Source organism: Tamandua tetradactyla, chromosome 25 (assembly GCF_023851605.1).
Source record: "Tamandua tetradactyla isolate mTamTet1 chromosome 25, mTamTet1.pri, whole genome shotgun sequence".
NCBI lineage: Eukaryota > Metazoa > Chordata > Mammalia > Pilosa > Myrmecophagidae > Tamandua > Tamandua tetradactyla.
In genome coordinates, this window is record NC_135351.1 from 36,814,267 (window position 1) to 36,828,818 (window position 14,552).

Genomic DNA, 14,552 nt, shown 5'->3' on the forward strand with positions numbered 1-14,552 from the left:
GCAGGATGCAAGAAGCCACTGTCCCACCTCAGGACCAGGGTGTAAAAAAGATACAGCTGTGTTGCTGCTGCAAAGACCAAGTGAGAAAATAGCAGTGAGAATGTTTGCAGTAGGAAATAATCTCGTACCGTGATTTTCACAAACAAATAAACATAGCCTCTCACATAGTAAGTTAAGTTATATGACACGAGCAAGCTCTAAGTATGTTGTTTCTATCCTGCATAATAAACAGATTCCTCTCTGTTCCAGGAATTCATTAGTTTTATTCATCCATCTAGCAGCTTCAGATTTCATTATTTCTATGGGCAGGCTCATAAAAAATATATTCATCTTAAAATGTCAAAACTGCACCCAAGTAGGAGAATTAAAATCCATGAGATAGAAAATGCAGCATGCTCCATTAGGATGTGATTTACAGACTCTTTAAGATACCCAAGAGTCATTCAAGATAACTCAGGGCCTTGAGAAAAATATGTGACTTTCTTTTATTCTCTTTTCTTCATCTTCTCTCTTACATCTCTGTTGCCCTGAGGAATAATCTGGAAATCAGCTGTTCTTAGATTTTTCGAATAGAAGACAGATTCTATTTAATGTCGCAGCTGAAAAATCAACTAGCAATTTCACACGGTAGCTCAACTAACTGGACACAACAAAATAGGAATTCTTTAGGATTTATCAAAACAGTGTGTTGAGAGTCCTTTTACTTTTTAGGGCAAATGACACGATGGATAGCTTTAGAACAAGCTAACGTTACTATGATTCAGGCCTGTACAATTGGTACAGTTCAGTAGTACATAAATGACTCAAACGAATGTACCATGGACCAGAAACTTAAGTTACAAAAAACAGTCAATATTACAATTAATTAATACAGATAAGTAAGTATAAACCATTGCTCTCAGATTCTGCACACTTCAAAAAAAAAAATAACCCCGCTTTATACAATAATTAAAATTCTGCATTTCCACTCAAGATTATTAGAGTCTGTGATAAGCACATGTAAGCCTAAAATATCCATGTCACATTTCAGTCTTGTTCCAGTGATGCACAATCATATGAAATGTTATATCCTTTTTGGGTGAAATAAACATTTGGCTGAAGTGCAATAGCTGCTGGGTTAAAAATATTTCCATGTAAAAAAATGTTTAGACTGAAATAATCCTAAACATTCTTTAAAGAGAGTCCTTGTGAACTAAAGAAGTAAAAGCAGTTAGGAAGTTTCAGTGTGTTTCGTCTGTTTTTGCATTTAACATGAGTAAACAAATACTGGATTTAAAGTGCAGCATCTCTCTCCTTTCACATCGCTTGTCCCGCAGGCAGTAGGTTCCATGTTGATTCGGAGACTCTCCACCGAAGATTGGAAATGGTCAAAACTGTTTGTCTCGGAAGTCGGTGATGGCTTTCCACAGTGAGCACAGCACCCCTCCCCTGGTGAAAGATACAAGGACACTGTGAGGAGAACATTCAGTGAAATCATGGCTCTTGCGATGGAAGGGGGACTTCTCCGCTTTCAGCTGCTGGGATCAGAACCTGAAGGTCCCAAGGCTTATCAGTCGTTGTGTATTCTTTTTGTATATTTTTTCCTCCACGTCCTTCTATTTCTTTCCTTTCCACTCCCACAGACTACCAGCTCCCTTCCAAAACATCATTTTAGATTATAAGCACTTCTGAAATGTGTCTTCATAAGAGTGGCTATGAGTACTAGTCACATATATGCTTGACTGGACAGAAAAACCAATTATTGAAATAAATTCTATCTGACTGTACTAGTGCTTGGATAGCAATTCAGGACCTCATTCTAAGATTCTTACTAAGCAGAAGACAATCATGAACTCAGAGCATTTACTTACGGCATTTTAGAGAATCGGCTCAAGAAAATTCTTCCAGTTGACTTGCATTTACTAATCTAGAGAGAGCAGTTCTTACGGCACTCAGGAAAAGCCTGGTCCAGCCCCCACAGTTTACTAGCAGCAGCAGGGGCCTGGAGCCGTGGATATGGCCGGACTGCCCAGCCAGGTGGGACCTAGCCAGTGCAGGAACCCAGCACTCTTTCCATCATGACAACGCAACAGAAAAAAAGTGGTACCTTAGTCTCAGGCATTTTAAATCATCGCGTGTAACATAGTAGAGGACATCCACTAGTGTATAATCCTCAGCCAAAAACTGTGGAGAAAGCAAAATAGACCCAAAAACAAGATGTCATGTCATGCAGTCCTTCAATAAATAGCAAACTCTGTCCACAAAGTAAACAATGCCAACAATTAAAAATGAATCCAAAAGGAAACCTAAAGTTAGAATCTTCTGGAATGATTAGGGGAAAGGACCCCATTACAAAGTAAGAAACAAGAGAAAAAGGGCTCCACCCAACTTCCAAGTGCATAAAGTAAAGATCACAAATGATGCAGAATTCCCAAAAGGGGTTCTAATAAACAGGTAAGACTCACTCATAATTACATTTGCTGCTCATCAGCAAATATTTGTATTTAAGAGGTTTGTAGCTTTGTTTTTCTCAAGTGGATGAAAAGGGGTCCTGGAAATGTATTGCTTACACACTTGATTTCCATACTTATTTTTCACAGATAAGAAAAGGTAATTTTCTGTAACTCACTATAAAATCAGAGTCCTGACATTTAAAACGAAGCTTCTAATTTCCAATCTAATAAAAAGGGCAATGATTTAATGGATCATCAATTTCTATTTTGTAATTGTGGTTCAATTCTAAAGGCATAAACACTTTGGAGAATTTGATTGGATATGTCATTTTCCATAGGCAAGGAAATTGTTCAAATTTATTTAGCAGCAACTTATTAAATGCTGCTTTCTAAGGGGAGCCTAAATTTTATATAGTAGTCTAATAAAGAGCAAGATATTTTATTCTTAGTTACTTTTAAATTTAAATACAAAACCATGGGCAATATAATACCAATATATTAAGGGTGCCTTTCTTCATAAAGTATTAAAAAAAAACCCTCTTAATGTGTGTATATGCCTGTCTGTGTGTCTAAATATATATAATCTTAAAACTAAACCACTGTTATTCATGGTGATTACATAAGCATATAAAAAGCAGAGAGGAATTAAGTTATTATAATATACTATGATCTACATAGAAAATACTGTTTTCTGACATAAGTTCACCAATCAGATCTGTTTTTTTTAAGTAACCATAAATAGCCTTTGCTCAGTTAGGTCTAATAATGTGAGAGAATTCAAAAGTTCACAAATGAATTAGAAATGCAAGAACTTTTGTGCTCCTTCTGTCTCAGTATTTCTTCTGCTTTTCCTTCTTTTCAGTCCTCAAATGTAAAAACCTTTAGGGGCCGTAAACCACGATGTGGTCGCTTGCCTTGTACCTTTGCAGGCATTCCACCTTTCCCTCCTCAAATGCTCTTTCCCTGCCTGTCTGCCCCTCTCCCCACCCCATCTCCAAAAGACACAGAGTTGGGCAAGATTTTTCCTACATATTCCTTTAGACTTCAGCTCATTTGTCGCCCTGTCAGAGAACCTTCTGGACCCTCCTGCCCCTGGCTTCCAGCAGCTGATAACCTCTCCTATGGGGGACGTGCTGCTCTGTCATGACACGTTGACCTGTGGAATGACTTGATTACCGTCTTCCTCCCTAGTGTCAGGAAGGCTGGCTGGTGTGCTTTGCTCGCCCCTGCAGCCCTGCATTAGCGTGGCCTGGTGCCCCGCAGGCACCCAGTGCTATGAAATGAAGGGAGAGGACACGTGTCCCACAGGGATCTGTCTTTACCCGGCTTATAGTGTCTTCGTCGGCTCCATTTTCCTTCAGCCAGTCAGTGAGTTCAGAATCTTCAGTATTCGAGCCAGGAGAATTGAGGTGACACACAGGTAGTCCAGGGATATCTAGAACAGAACATGGGGGTGCATCTTTAGTTCCACCTAACACGGCACCTGTGCACCCTCACAGCCAACAGATGCTTATCCATTCACACTCTCAAAGATTTTGTGCCATCAGAATGATGAACAGACACAAGTGAGTTTGGCAGCATATAATATAAATAAAATTCTTAAAGACTCGTCTGAGCCTTTTAGTCCCAGATGGAGTCAGAAGCAATAACGATGCTCATGTTTTATACTTTCATTTCAGTTTTATAGTTTCCATCAGAATAAACTTTGGGTGCTGGAATTGGATTTTGCGTTTATTATGCCACAAAGACAGGCGTAATTAGCAGAAAACCATATAATTATAATACTATCTTTTTCCACTATTTGCAATAATTTGAAAGAGCCATGAACAAATCACTATGGATTCTATTTTTCTCTAACCTGAAATAAGGTCCTCTAAACGTTGTTTTTCACCCCCAACCTTTCACAGAATAGATTCCTTCAAAATTCCAAGCTATGGCTTTTTGTTACTTTATCTTTAATTTATTTAGGCCTCCTCAGATTTTAAGAGGATTAAAAAAAAAACACCAATATACAGCATACAAAGGCAAAATGACAAAAAAACATTATTCTAATGAACTTATCTTTAAAGAATAAAGACTGAAAATGTGGAAAGTCCTATTTCCCTTAATAATAAAAAAAATCTCAGGAAAAGATGACTGTGATTCATCTACTTTTATTGTACTTATAAGAAATAATGGTTTGCTATACTTAGGAATTGAATACTTTTTCAAAGTAATTTCTGCTTGTCATTGTGGTGCAAGTGACCGATGTCTGGACCACAAAATATTGCTGTCTGCTGGCTTTCTCAGCTTTTTTTGTGGCAGCCTTATTGAACAGGATTACTTGACAATTTTCTGCTAGTTACCTATTGGTTGGGTTTTAAGCTTCAGGTGCTTGATTTCTTGGTCTTTTTCTTCAATAGCTTGATGAAGAAGCACTTGTAATTCTTTCTCTTTCCGAACCAATTCTTCCAGTAATCTGTAGGAGAAAATCATACTAGTGGACAGGATAATAAAGAAGTGGACATACAGTGACCTGCTAGACACGAGTTGCTCCAAATCTAAACAGCACACTGCTCCCTGGGATTTTACTAAAATGCATAATCAGATCTTGCAGGTCTGGGGTGAGGGGTCTGAGGTTTCACGGTTTCTAACAAACTCCCAGGTGATGTTTGCAACATGTTCAGTAGGAAAATTCTAAACAACTTTGGGCTTCCAGAAAATGCAAAACCTCCATCTCAAACTGTCTGCCCAAATCGTCAGGGATGTTGTTCCACTGTGTGTCTGTATGGCCATAACGACAAAAATCTAAATATGGGCTGTCAGCAGAGCTCTATTTTACATGTTCGCCTTTCATCAATAAATGTTGGTGAATGCGGCTAGGAAGACGATTCAAGCAAAGCAGGAATTCAATCACTCTCCTTAAACTTCAGAGATGTGTGTCACACGAACTTTAAACGAGGCAGCTTACAGTGCCGGCACACAGAAGTGCCCTGAAACGGCAGTGGCTGCTGCTGTGATTCTCTGGCTGGGGAGGAGGGTGAAGTGGGTCAAAGGATGGTGCCTTCCTGATATGCTCAGCTCCTGGTGGGCATGTGGAGTGTTTCTCTAGAGAAACAAGGAGAAACCTGGCCATTATCTACACCACAAAAGGTTCACTATGCACCTGGGAGCCAACCACTAACCTGCTCACTGTTTCCAATACGGTTTCTCTGAGAAAGCATTCCAAGTTATGAAAAGAGATGCTCTTATTTCCTAGAAAGGGAGCTGGGATTAATTTGGGTTTAGGATGGTAATAGCTTAAAATACATAATTATCAAAAAAAAAAAAGCCTCAAGGCCAATCTCTGCATATCTGCTATTGGGGAAGGGTGTCCCTCCAAAAGACAGAGTCCCAGTCCCGTGAAGGGAACTCTAATTAGAAATTGGGTCTTTGAAGATATGGTTGGTTAAAATGTGGCCAAACTAGATTAGGGTGAGCCCTAATGGAACAGGACTGGAGGCCACAGAAGAAGGGGGAAACTGGCCAGAGGCAGACACGGGGAAGAAGGCTGCGTGGTGCCTGGGGACTGGACTGCTGACATGTCCCTGCCAGAAGCCAGGAGAGAGGCATGGGGCACAACCTTCCTTGTAGACTTCAGAGGGGCCCTGCTGACCTGTTGACCTCTGGCCTCCAGGACTGTGAGATACCAATTTCTGTTGTTTTCAGCCCTCCGTTTTATTAAAACAGTTTTATTATTTAAGCTTTTTTAGAGTAACCACAGCAAACTCAGACACTGCCCTACAGCTCTCTTGGGAAACTACCTTTGTCCATTTCCCGAATACTGATCAGTCCAACGCAGGACCAGGTTCCATTCCAGAAGCTTCTGCTCCAGTGGTCGTGTCCTGAAGACAGCATGGTGTAACTGAGAGACCTGGGCCTTATCCTGGCTTGGCCACACCCTTCTTGTGTCAACCTCAGTCCAACTGCTCATCCTCTCTGGGCTTCAGTTTCCTCCCTTGTAAAATGCAATAATAAACCCCCCTGAAGCACTACCCGGAACCTGACATGAGGCCGCCTGGGAAGGGCCCAGACCCAGCGCCTGGCCTTGGATAAGGCTCTGCTGTTCCCTGCGGTAGCGTGGACCCGAAAGATCCTCGGCCCACGGCTCACTAGAGGCCCTTTCCGGAGCCCCGGGCCCCACAGGACCTGCAGATGTGAGGCCCTTGGGTGGGAGAACAAGTCACATCAAGCGCAGAGGGGGGACAAAAGTGAGAGGCGACAGAGGGGAAGAGAGGCAGGCAGGGACACAGAGACAGGGCAGGCTCGGGGGCACAGGCAGGTTTGCAAAGCAGGATGAACCGAAAGCAGGAGCGAGAAGCAGAGTCTTCAAGGGCAGCTTTGAGCCATGCCAACATGAGTGACTGCAAAGGAAGGGAGGGCAAGCTCAGGGCAGATTATGAATTGAGAAGTCTCTATTTTTGTCTCCCTGGCTGATTTGCATGTGTGGAATTGTGGCGTCTATTCTTATTGTTTTCTCAAAGGACACAGGGCAATGTTCTAGAATTTAACTTACGCTTGTCTAGACTACTGTCTCCCTTTCCCATTTACCTTAAAGAGCCAGAACCTGACACTGGAAGCACACAATTGATCAGCCACCTCGTGTGCCCCAAAGCCAGGTCCCCGAATTACCCATTTAAGGACATGTCCAGTGCATCCATTTTATTTTAACTTTGTTTCAGTTAGCAGGGAAATCCTTTGAGATCAAGACGCTTGCTTGCCTTTCTGTTTCAAAAAAATTCAGTAGGGATCTCACATGTGGCCAGATGCCCAACTCAGATGAGTAAGGCTTGGGGGTAGGTTGGAGTGTAATTCCAGAATTGCAGGATAGAAAAACTGGATAACCAGTCGGCTCTTCCTGTGTTAGGTTTTAATAATGTCCCTGTGCCACCTGTGTGAAATGAATTTCCAGAACATTTCATATAAGCATCTACTTAAATAAAAGTAAAATATACATCTGAAAGCCATTTTGATACTTTCTGCCATATAGAATGATTGATTTTCTAATAACCAGGAGCTAGATAAAGCTGATTTGCCTTTATCAGTGATCATCCTAAACATTACAAGCTTAAGATTTTAAATATGAGAGTTACAACCTTTCCTAAAAACACACTAGTACTTTTTCTGAGTTCATTTTGCAAGATGTATACTTTTACATTTCAGGTTATACTCATCTGAAAATTGCAAGGACCAGTATGGTCATGGCTGTCCCTTATTTCAGTTGCTTATTCCTTGTGCTAAGCCGCAGCTCTTCCTTCAAATCACGTGTGAAGTGACTGTTGGGCCCTTCCTTTCCCTTTTCTGGGCATGGTGGAGGGGCTCTGGGAGACATTACTGGGAAAAAGGGAGACTGATAATCCCATAGATTTTCTCAGACTCAAATGTAAATAGGTAGAGAAAAAAGATGAATGCATGGCTTCTGTGAAAAATGAAACTTTGTACCAAGGTAATGAGAAATGGGCCAAATCTTAGTCTTTTCAACAGAGCTGGGCAGATTTGGGAAGCAGGCCTTTGCCTAGGGGGGAGAGACCCTCAGGAGAGAGATGTCAAGAAGGGAAGGGAGAGGCGGTGTGTGATATGCTGAATTATGTACCCCAAGGAAAGGCATGTTCTTAATCGCAACCTCCCATGGGTATGACCCCTTGTACACAGGATCTCTTGAAGACATTATTTTTAGTTGAAGTGTGGCCCAAATGAGTCAAACTGGGTCTTAGTCCAGATTACTGGAGCCCTTTATAAGCAGAAGAAGACACAGTCAGAGAAGGCCACGGGAGCAGGAGGCCGGAGGTCAGCTGGAAGAGCAGACACGGGAGTGAGAGATGGCCACGTGATAGGAGGCGGAGACACGAGCCAGGGAACCCCAGGGACAGCGGCGTGCCAGCCCTAGGACATTTCCTCCTTTAGGAAGGAGGCGTGCCTTGCTGACACCTTGATTTTGGACTTCTGGTCTCGGAAACAATGAGCTTATAACTGCTTTTTGTTTAAGCCAAGCCACTGTGTTTGTGCTGTCACAGCAGCCTGGCAAACTAAAGACGGGACGAGCAGCCTCTGGGGGACAGATGGCACAAGACTGAGAGACAGAGGGGCTCAGGAGGCTGATCCAGTGGGCTAATGAGAGAAGGGAAAGGAAGAAGTATCCAGGCTGCCTTCAGGAGAGGCACACGGGTCCCAGGTGTGAAGGTTTTAGGACGAGAGAAGCAGATATATCAGCTGTCTGGTAAAAACAAAACAAAACAAACAAAGAAACAAGCAGCTTCACTGTCTGTATAATTCTGACTGGAAGCCATGGGCAGGTTGGCTGGACCCAAAACAGTCATAAATGAATATCCTCCTCCAGAGACCAAAGCAGGAATCCAAGAAGCAATTCCACTCAGGGCTGGCCAACAGCGAGGAAACTAAAGAAAGGTGGCGATGGCTGGAGTGTGATGATTGGAATGTTGCTCCGGAGGAAATGGGGGACACTGAGAGTCATGGGGGGAGCTTCAGAAGAGAAAAGACTGGAAATCTCGTCTACTAAGTAGAGATGGCAAATAAGGAGCCGGGTTTCAGAGGACAAGACCAGGATATGGAAATCAGTGAGCCACTTTCCCTTCACTCAAAAAGATTTCTACGTGCAAACATAGAAGATATATCTGGATTTATTTAATCATGCAACCAAAATTCATCTTGCTGAATCTAAGCTTGGTGTTCAGGGCTAACTTTACAATTCTGAACTTAGGACTAGGAATAAAATATTTTCTATCTCCCTGGTGAACAAGTAGAATTTTCAATTAAGGCTTTTATATATTTGAACAACTTACATTGATTCACTCCCAAAAAAAACAAAAGGAAAACACACACAGATAAACCAAAGTTTTCACAGAATCATAGTCAGTTGCCTACATGTCAACTCTAGTCAGCACGGGAAGCTATGAATCATAAAGCTTCAGACCTTGAACTGTGTTAACATCTGTGAAGAACAGGAAACATTTACTGCTCATTTAACCTGATCATGAGGGTTCGATGCTACCAAATTCTCAAAGACAGATTAAACTCCAGTGCACAAAAAATAAAATAAGCTCACAAACGTGGGTCAACTGGTCACCCTTTTAACATTCCAAAATGCACCTTCAGTTTTATCTCCTCAAGCACAGAGCTCTTTCTTTCATGAAAGAACGTGATATTCCAAATGATGGGCTTCCAGGAACACAGCCTTTCTGTTCTCTTAACTATCTGTTAGAGGGTACGTGACGCTCTGAGTGTTTCCAAGACATTACATGAGGTCACATCTAAGTTACTCTGAGATCTTGGTGTGCTTGGAGAGAAAGAAATGATCAAAGAAATTGGGCTGAACAGGTCCGAAATGGTAGAAGCCGAAAGTGATGCTTGACCAAAGAACCTTAGACAAATCTCTCTTCTTTTATAACAAAAGGGGTTGAGTCAAGTTTACGTGAACGGGATAAAAGAATCATTTCACATTTTACATTTTCTGAGGACCAGACTTCTGAAGTAGAACCCAATAAATAGGCACTTTGATGAAAATTAGAAAAGAGAAACCTAGCCATGTCAGAGTGGGACTTACCTATTCGTTTCTATCTTCATCCGTCCAAGCTGCACGTTCAGTGACCGGTGAGCAGTCTGCGAATCATGGGACACTGTAGAACTGAGCGTGCTCACCCCTGATGTAGCCACAGCATCTTCAGCGACGGCGTGAGGTCTGTGGACACTCTGGTTTGCAGTCTGTTCCTTGTGGTCGTCGTCTATATCCAGGTCATCTTGGTCAGCAGCGTCGCTCTCAGACGCAATGCTAATAAAGTGTGGCCTCAGCTCTGGGAGATGCAAAAGCAATGGGAGTGGCCATACAAGTTGATGAATCACCTTCATTTCTTAGGATATGAATATTACCCCCCACCCCTGCTATCAATAAGATATGTACCCCAAACTGCTTTTCTGAAAGTGAGGATGGATTTCTGTGCATTCATTCCGTTTTGTTCTTTCAGTGGCTTTGCAAAATCTACAAGGTGTCAGAGCCATGGAAGACCAGCCACGTACCACTCTGACAGAGCCACTGCTGGCAAGGTCACCGTACACCTGCTGGCGGTCAAGTCCTTACCTTACTGGACCTCCTTACCTTACTGAACCTGTTTTCCTTGACATCTTTGGCTGTTGCTTCTCCTCCTCTGAGCCTTTTTCTCTACTCCCCACTCCTTGAAAGCTGGAACCTGGGATTTCATCTTTCACTTTTTTCGTATTTCTGTTGTTCTCCAAATGAGCTCCTCCAAATCTATGAAGGTCATGCTCTCCTTGCGCGTAACTAACTGGCTCTCTCACTCCAGCCTGCTTACTTTATGCTAATACTTCTTACATAACCCTGTTGGGCACGCACCTCACATTCAACCATAGAAACTCATCACAAAAACCAAAATGCCCTTTTCCTGAGCCAGGTTCATGTGGCACCAGCTGCTTTCATCTCTTAAGCCTCCTCAGACAACTTCACCTCTTCTCTGCTTTCTGCTTTGACTCTTTTCTCCTTCTCAATCCTATTTATTCCCTTCATCTCCCAACTCATTTCAGTTTTGTCAGCCCAGCACCTACTACAGGTGTAAAGACAGAGCAGGCACACCTGTTATCAGGTGCGAAGACAGATAACAGAAGAGTTATCCTACCTAGATATTTTACAGTCTAGATGAGACTAAAAACAATGAAAATATATCTTATTTTACAAGTGACTTAAGACATTTAATTCTAGATTAACTTAGAACATAAGAGCAGGTCATTTTATATTTTTGTAAATTGTTCTTAGATTGCTTTTTAGGTCTCTGAACTGAAAAAATTTAATCAATTTAGAAGTTTTATAGTCCTTCTGAGTATAATTTCACTTTCTGTGAGGGAAAGCAACTACATAATTTTTTTCATGTAATTTACTATTATATTTAAATCTTCCCTGTTTGCATTTAAAATGATCATATAATGTAAAAATGACTAAAAAAAGTCTCCAAATGCTCTGAATTAAGCAGAAAATTGTAGGTTAATGTAGTATTTTGCTATTTAGGTCTTTGATGGAGGATCTTTGTGTGTATATCATTAAATTAGATGCTGTTCAACATGGCAATATGGCAATGAAATAGAGCTTCTAGTTCTCACCCACAAGAAGGTAACAATCCAAAGGAAAACTATGGCTAATATTCAGAAAAGCCCCAAGAACATGTACAAAGAAAAAACAAGAGATATACGCATATGAAATTGCAAGTACAAATTTATACAGCTAAACATTTTGTAAACAACCCCAGTTACTGATCTGTCTACACACATCGTTCACATGTGCATGTATTAAGAGTGCTAAGGGATTAAAAAAAAAAGTGCATTTGCAATCACTAAATTCCATGGCGGTTTATGCATTGATGGATTTATGGAGGCAGCAAGTTCTGAGCAGGGCTCTGAAGAGGGGGATGGTCTCAGCTTGGTGGAGAATAAGGAAGAGGCGTTTGACAGATGGAAGCTTGTATGACAGCCCAGTGCTGTCCGGGAAGACTGGAAAACTGAGTGAACAGTCAGCAGAGAGCCAAGGGTCAGGAAAGAGGCAGGGCCCGTAGGGCGCCTGTGATCAGTGGTCGAGGTTTAAACCCCCGTTGGGGTAACCGGAGCTGGTGTCCGGACCCAGACAGCATGTCATAATGCAACAATGACCTTATTTGCCCTGAAGAGGCTTCTTTCCAGAGGGCAATACCTTGAGCACTCTTCTTTGAACACAGGGCACTTTTGATGCGGAGTAAGAGATCAATGCATGTGTCAGTGCAGCCCGTGGCAGGTGCATTTTGCTCCTCGCGTGGCGGGGAACACCACTCGTTTCACAGGAGTGTGTACACAGGGCACCGGAGTGATTTGGTTTTAAATCAACCTGGTAAAATCAAGTGCTTAAGCAGCTTTAAGAATGGTTATTAATAGAGAAAGCAAGTCTATAAGATCAACTCTTTCTACCTTAGCAGTGCCGTGGTGTTCTCTCTGCTTAGCCTTTCTCCAACTGGTCAGGCCCCGCCAGACTGCACACAAGGAGCAACAACTGCCTCTACTGTTGCCAGTGGTCTAAAGGCTGATTCTTATTGACAAGTGAGAAAACAGCCTGAGAGAGAAGCTGAGAAAATAAATGCTTGGGGTGCTTGTACAGTACTCTCTGTTCTATGTGTTCTTTTTAGAAGGAAGAAGACCAAATGCTTTCTTTTATTTTAAAATACTAAAATATCAGAAAAGTTGCCAAAAAAAAAAAAAAAGTACAGAGAGTTCCCTAACACCCTTCAGCAAACTTGCCCTAACCTTAACATCTTATATGTCTTTGGCACTGTTATCAAAACTAGGATATTAGCATTGATACAATACAATGAACTAATCTATAGACCATATTTGAATTTCACCAGTTTTTCCACCGGCGCTTCCTTTATCTTGCCCAGGATTCAATCCAGGACCCAACATTGCATTTAGTTGTCATGGATCCTAACTTTCCTCCAAACTGTGACAGTTTCTTTGCATTTCTTTATTTCTGGAATGAAATAAAGTACTGGCCAAATATTTTGTAGTCTGGCCCTCATTTTTGGATTGCCTGAGGTCTGTCTTCTCAAGATGTGGTTGAAGGTCCATATGTCCTTCCCAGGACATCATATGACAGGCACATGATGTTGATGTGCCTTATCGGTGGTGACAATGACCATGAACATTGTGTATAAGGGGTGTCTGCCAGGTTCCCCCACAGTATTGCCTCTTTCCCTTTGTAACTTGTAAATATCTTGTGGGAAGATACTTTGCAAATATTCTATTTGTCATCACCGTTTGCCTATTAATTTTAGCAGTCATTGATGGGTCTTTCCAGCAACAGAAATTACTGTGGTGTTTGCCTAATGGTTTTCTAATTTCCATATTCTTATTCATTGCAATTCTACTATAACAAAAATCTGGTTTTCTCCGCATATTTATTTTCTCAATTATTTATATTAGTATAGACTCATGGGTATTTATTTTATTATGCAGGTTATAATACAAAACCTTGCTATTTTATTTTCATGCACAGATTGTTCTGGCTCAGGCTTTTGGATATTCCAAATTAGCCCTGGTATCCTCTCAACCAGCCTCCGTTCTTTTTGAGGACTTCCTTACGTTCTGGCACCACAAGATGTACCCAGACCCATCCTGTGTTTTCCTTGTCCAGGCCTGGAATCAGCCATTTCTCCAAGGTGCCCTGGTTCCTTTATTGGAGGATTGTGTTCAGAGACTGTGATATGGTCTTTTTAGCAGACAGAATCATAATTAGTGGAGCTAAGAATACATGTAACAAAGATATGCTTTTAAACTTGTTGCTTTCTTTAGAACATTTGGGATTTGCAGGCTAATTGTTGTATTTTATCATTTTAATGAATTTTTATCAGGGAAATTTGAGAGCACAGGCATTTTAATACAGAGTTCCTTTCTATCTTAATTGTGTAACAAAATCTTTAGTGACATTTGGAAATTTAATACAACTGAATGACTGAAATCAAATCATCTTGTTCATGCATTTCATCATTTGTATATTATTGTAAATTTCCCCTATTCTAAGGGGAATACCAAAAAAAACTTTCTCCATTTCTCTTACATGGCTGCTTTCTCTCTTTCTAAAAATGCCTTTAAACAGTTACTTAACTGTCAACATAACCTCCTAGTGATCTCAAAGAAAATTAACCAAATTTGTAGTTGGGGGAACACAATTTTCCTTAGCAAAAACTTTCCATTATGAAGCAGAATGTACTTACTTCTTGTGGTGGTCTGAACCCCAGAAAAACATGTTCATAAGCATAATCCATTCCTGGATCTTTCAGTGAGGTGATTTCAGTTAAGGTGACAACCACCTCTATCAGGATGGGTCTTAATCCTTTGTAAGTGCAGTGAAATTCAGATAAAGAGAGAGAGCCACAGAGGGAGTCGCTAGAAGTTGAATACCAACGGAACCCCCAAGAGAAGGGAGGGACCAAGAGATGCCGCCATGTGCCTTTCCATGTGACAAACTAAGGACCAAGGGTCACCAGCAGCCGGCCCAGAACACACAGTCTTTTGGGAGAAAGCGTCGCCTAGATGATGCCTTGATTTGGACTTTCTATT

At 41.5% G+C, this 14,552-nt stretch overlaps 1 protein-coding gene across 1 annotated transcript in view; it reads right to left on the reverse strand.

The window, feature by feature from the left end:
- Window positions 1–243: 243 nt before the first annotated feature.
- The window catches only part of MAP3K5 (mitogen-activated protein kinase kinase kinase 5), a 212,684-nt gene continuing 198,375 nt past the window's right edge, over window positions 244–14,552 (reverse strand). The window contains exons 26-30 of the mRNA XM_077144113.1: window positions 10,012–10,258; window positions 4,778–4,890; window positions 3,755–3,867; window positions 2,087–2,163; window positions 244–1,428 (exon numbers count right to left, since the gene is read on the reverse strand). Coding sequence (XP_077000228.1) covers window positions 1,368–1,428; window positions 2,087–2,163; window positions 3,755–3,867; window positions 4,778–4,890; window positions 10,012–10,258 — 611 coding nt within the window. The 3' untranslated portion in view covers window positions 244–1,367. The remainder of the gene's footprint in view (window positions 1,429–2,086; window positions 2,164–3,754; window positions 3,868–4,777; window positions 4,891–10,011; window positions 10,259–14,552) is intronic.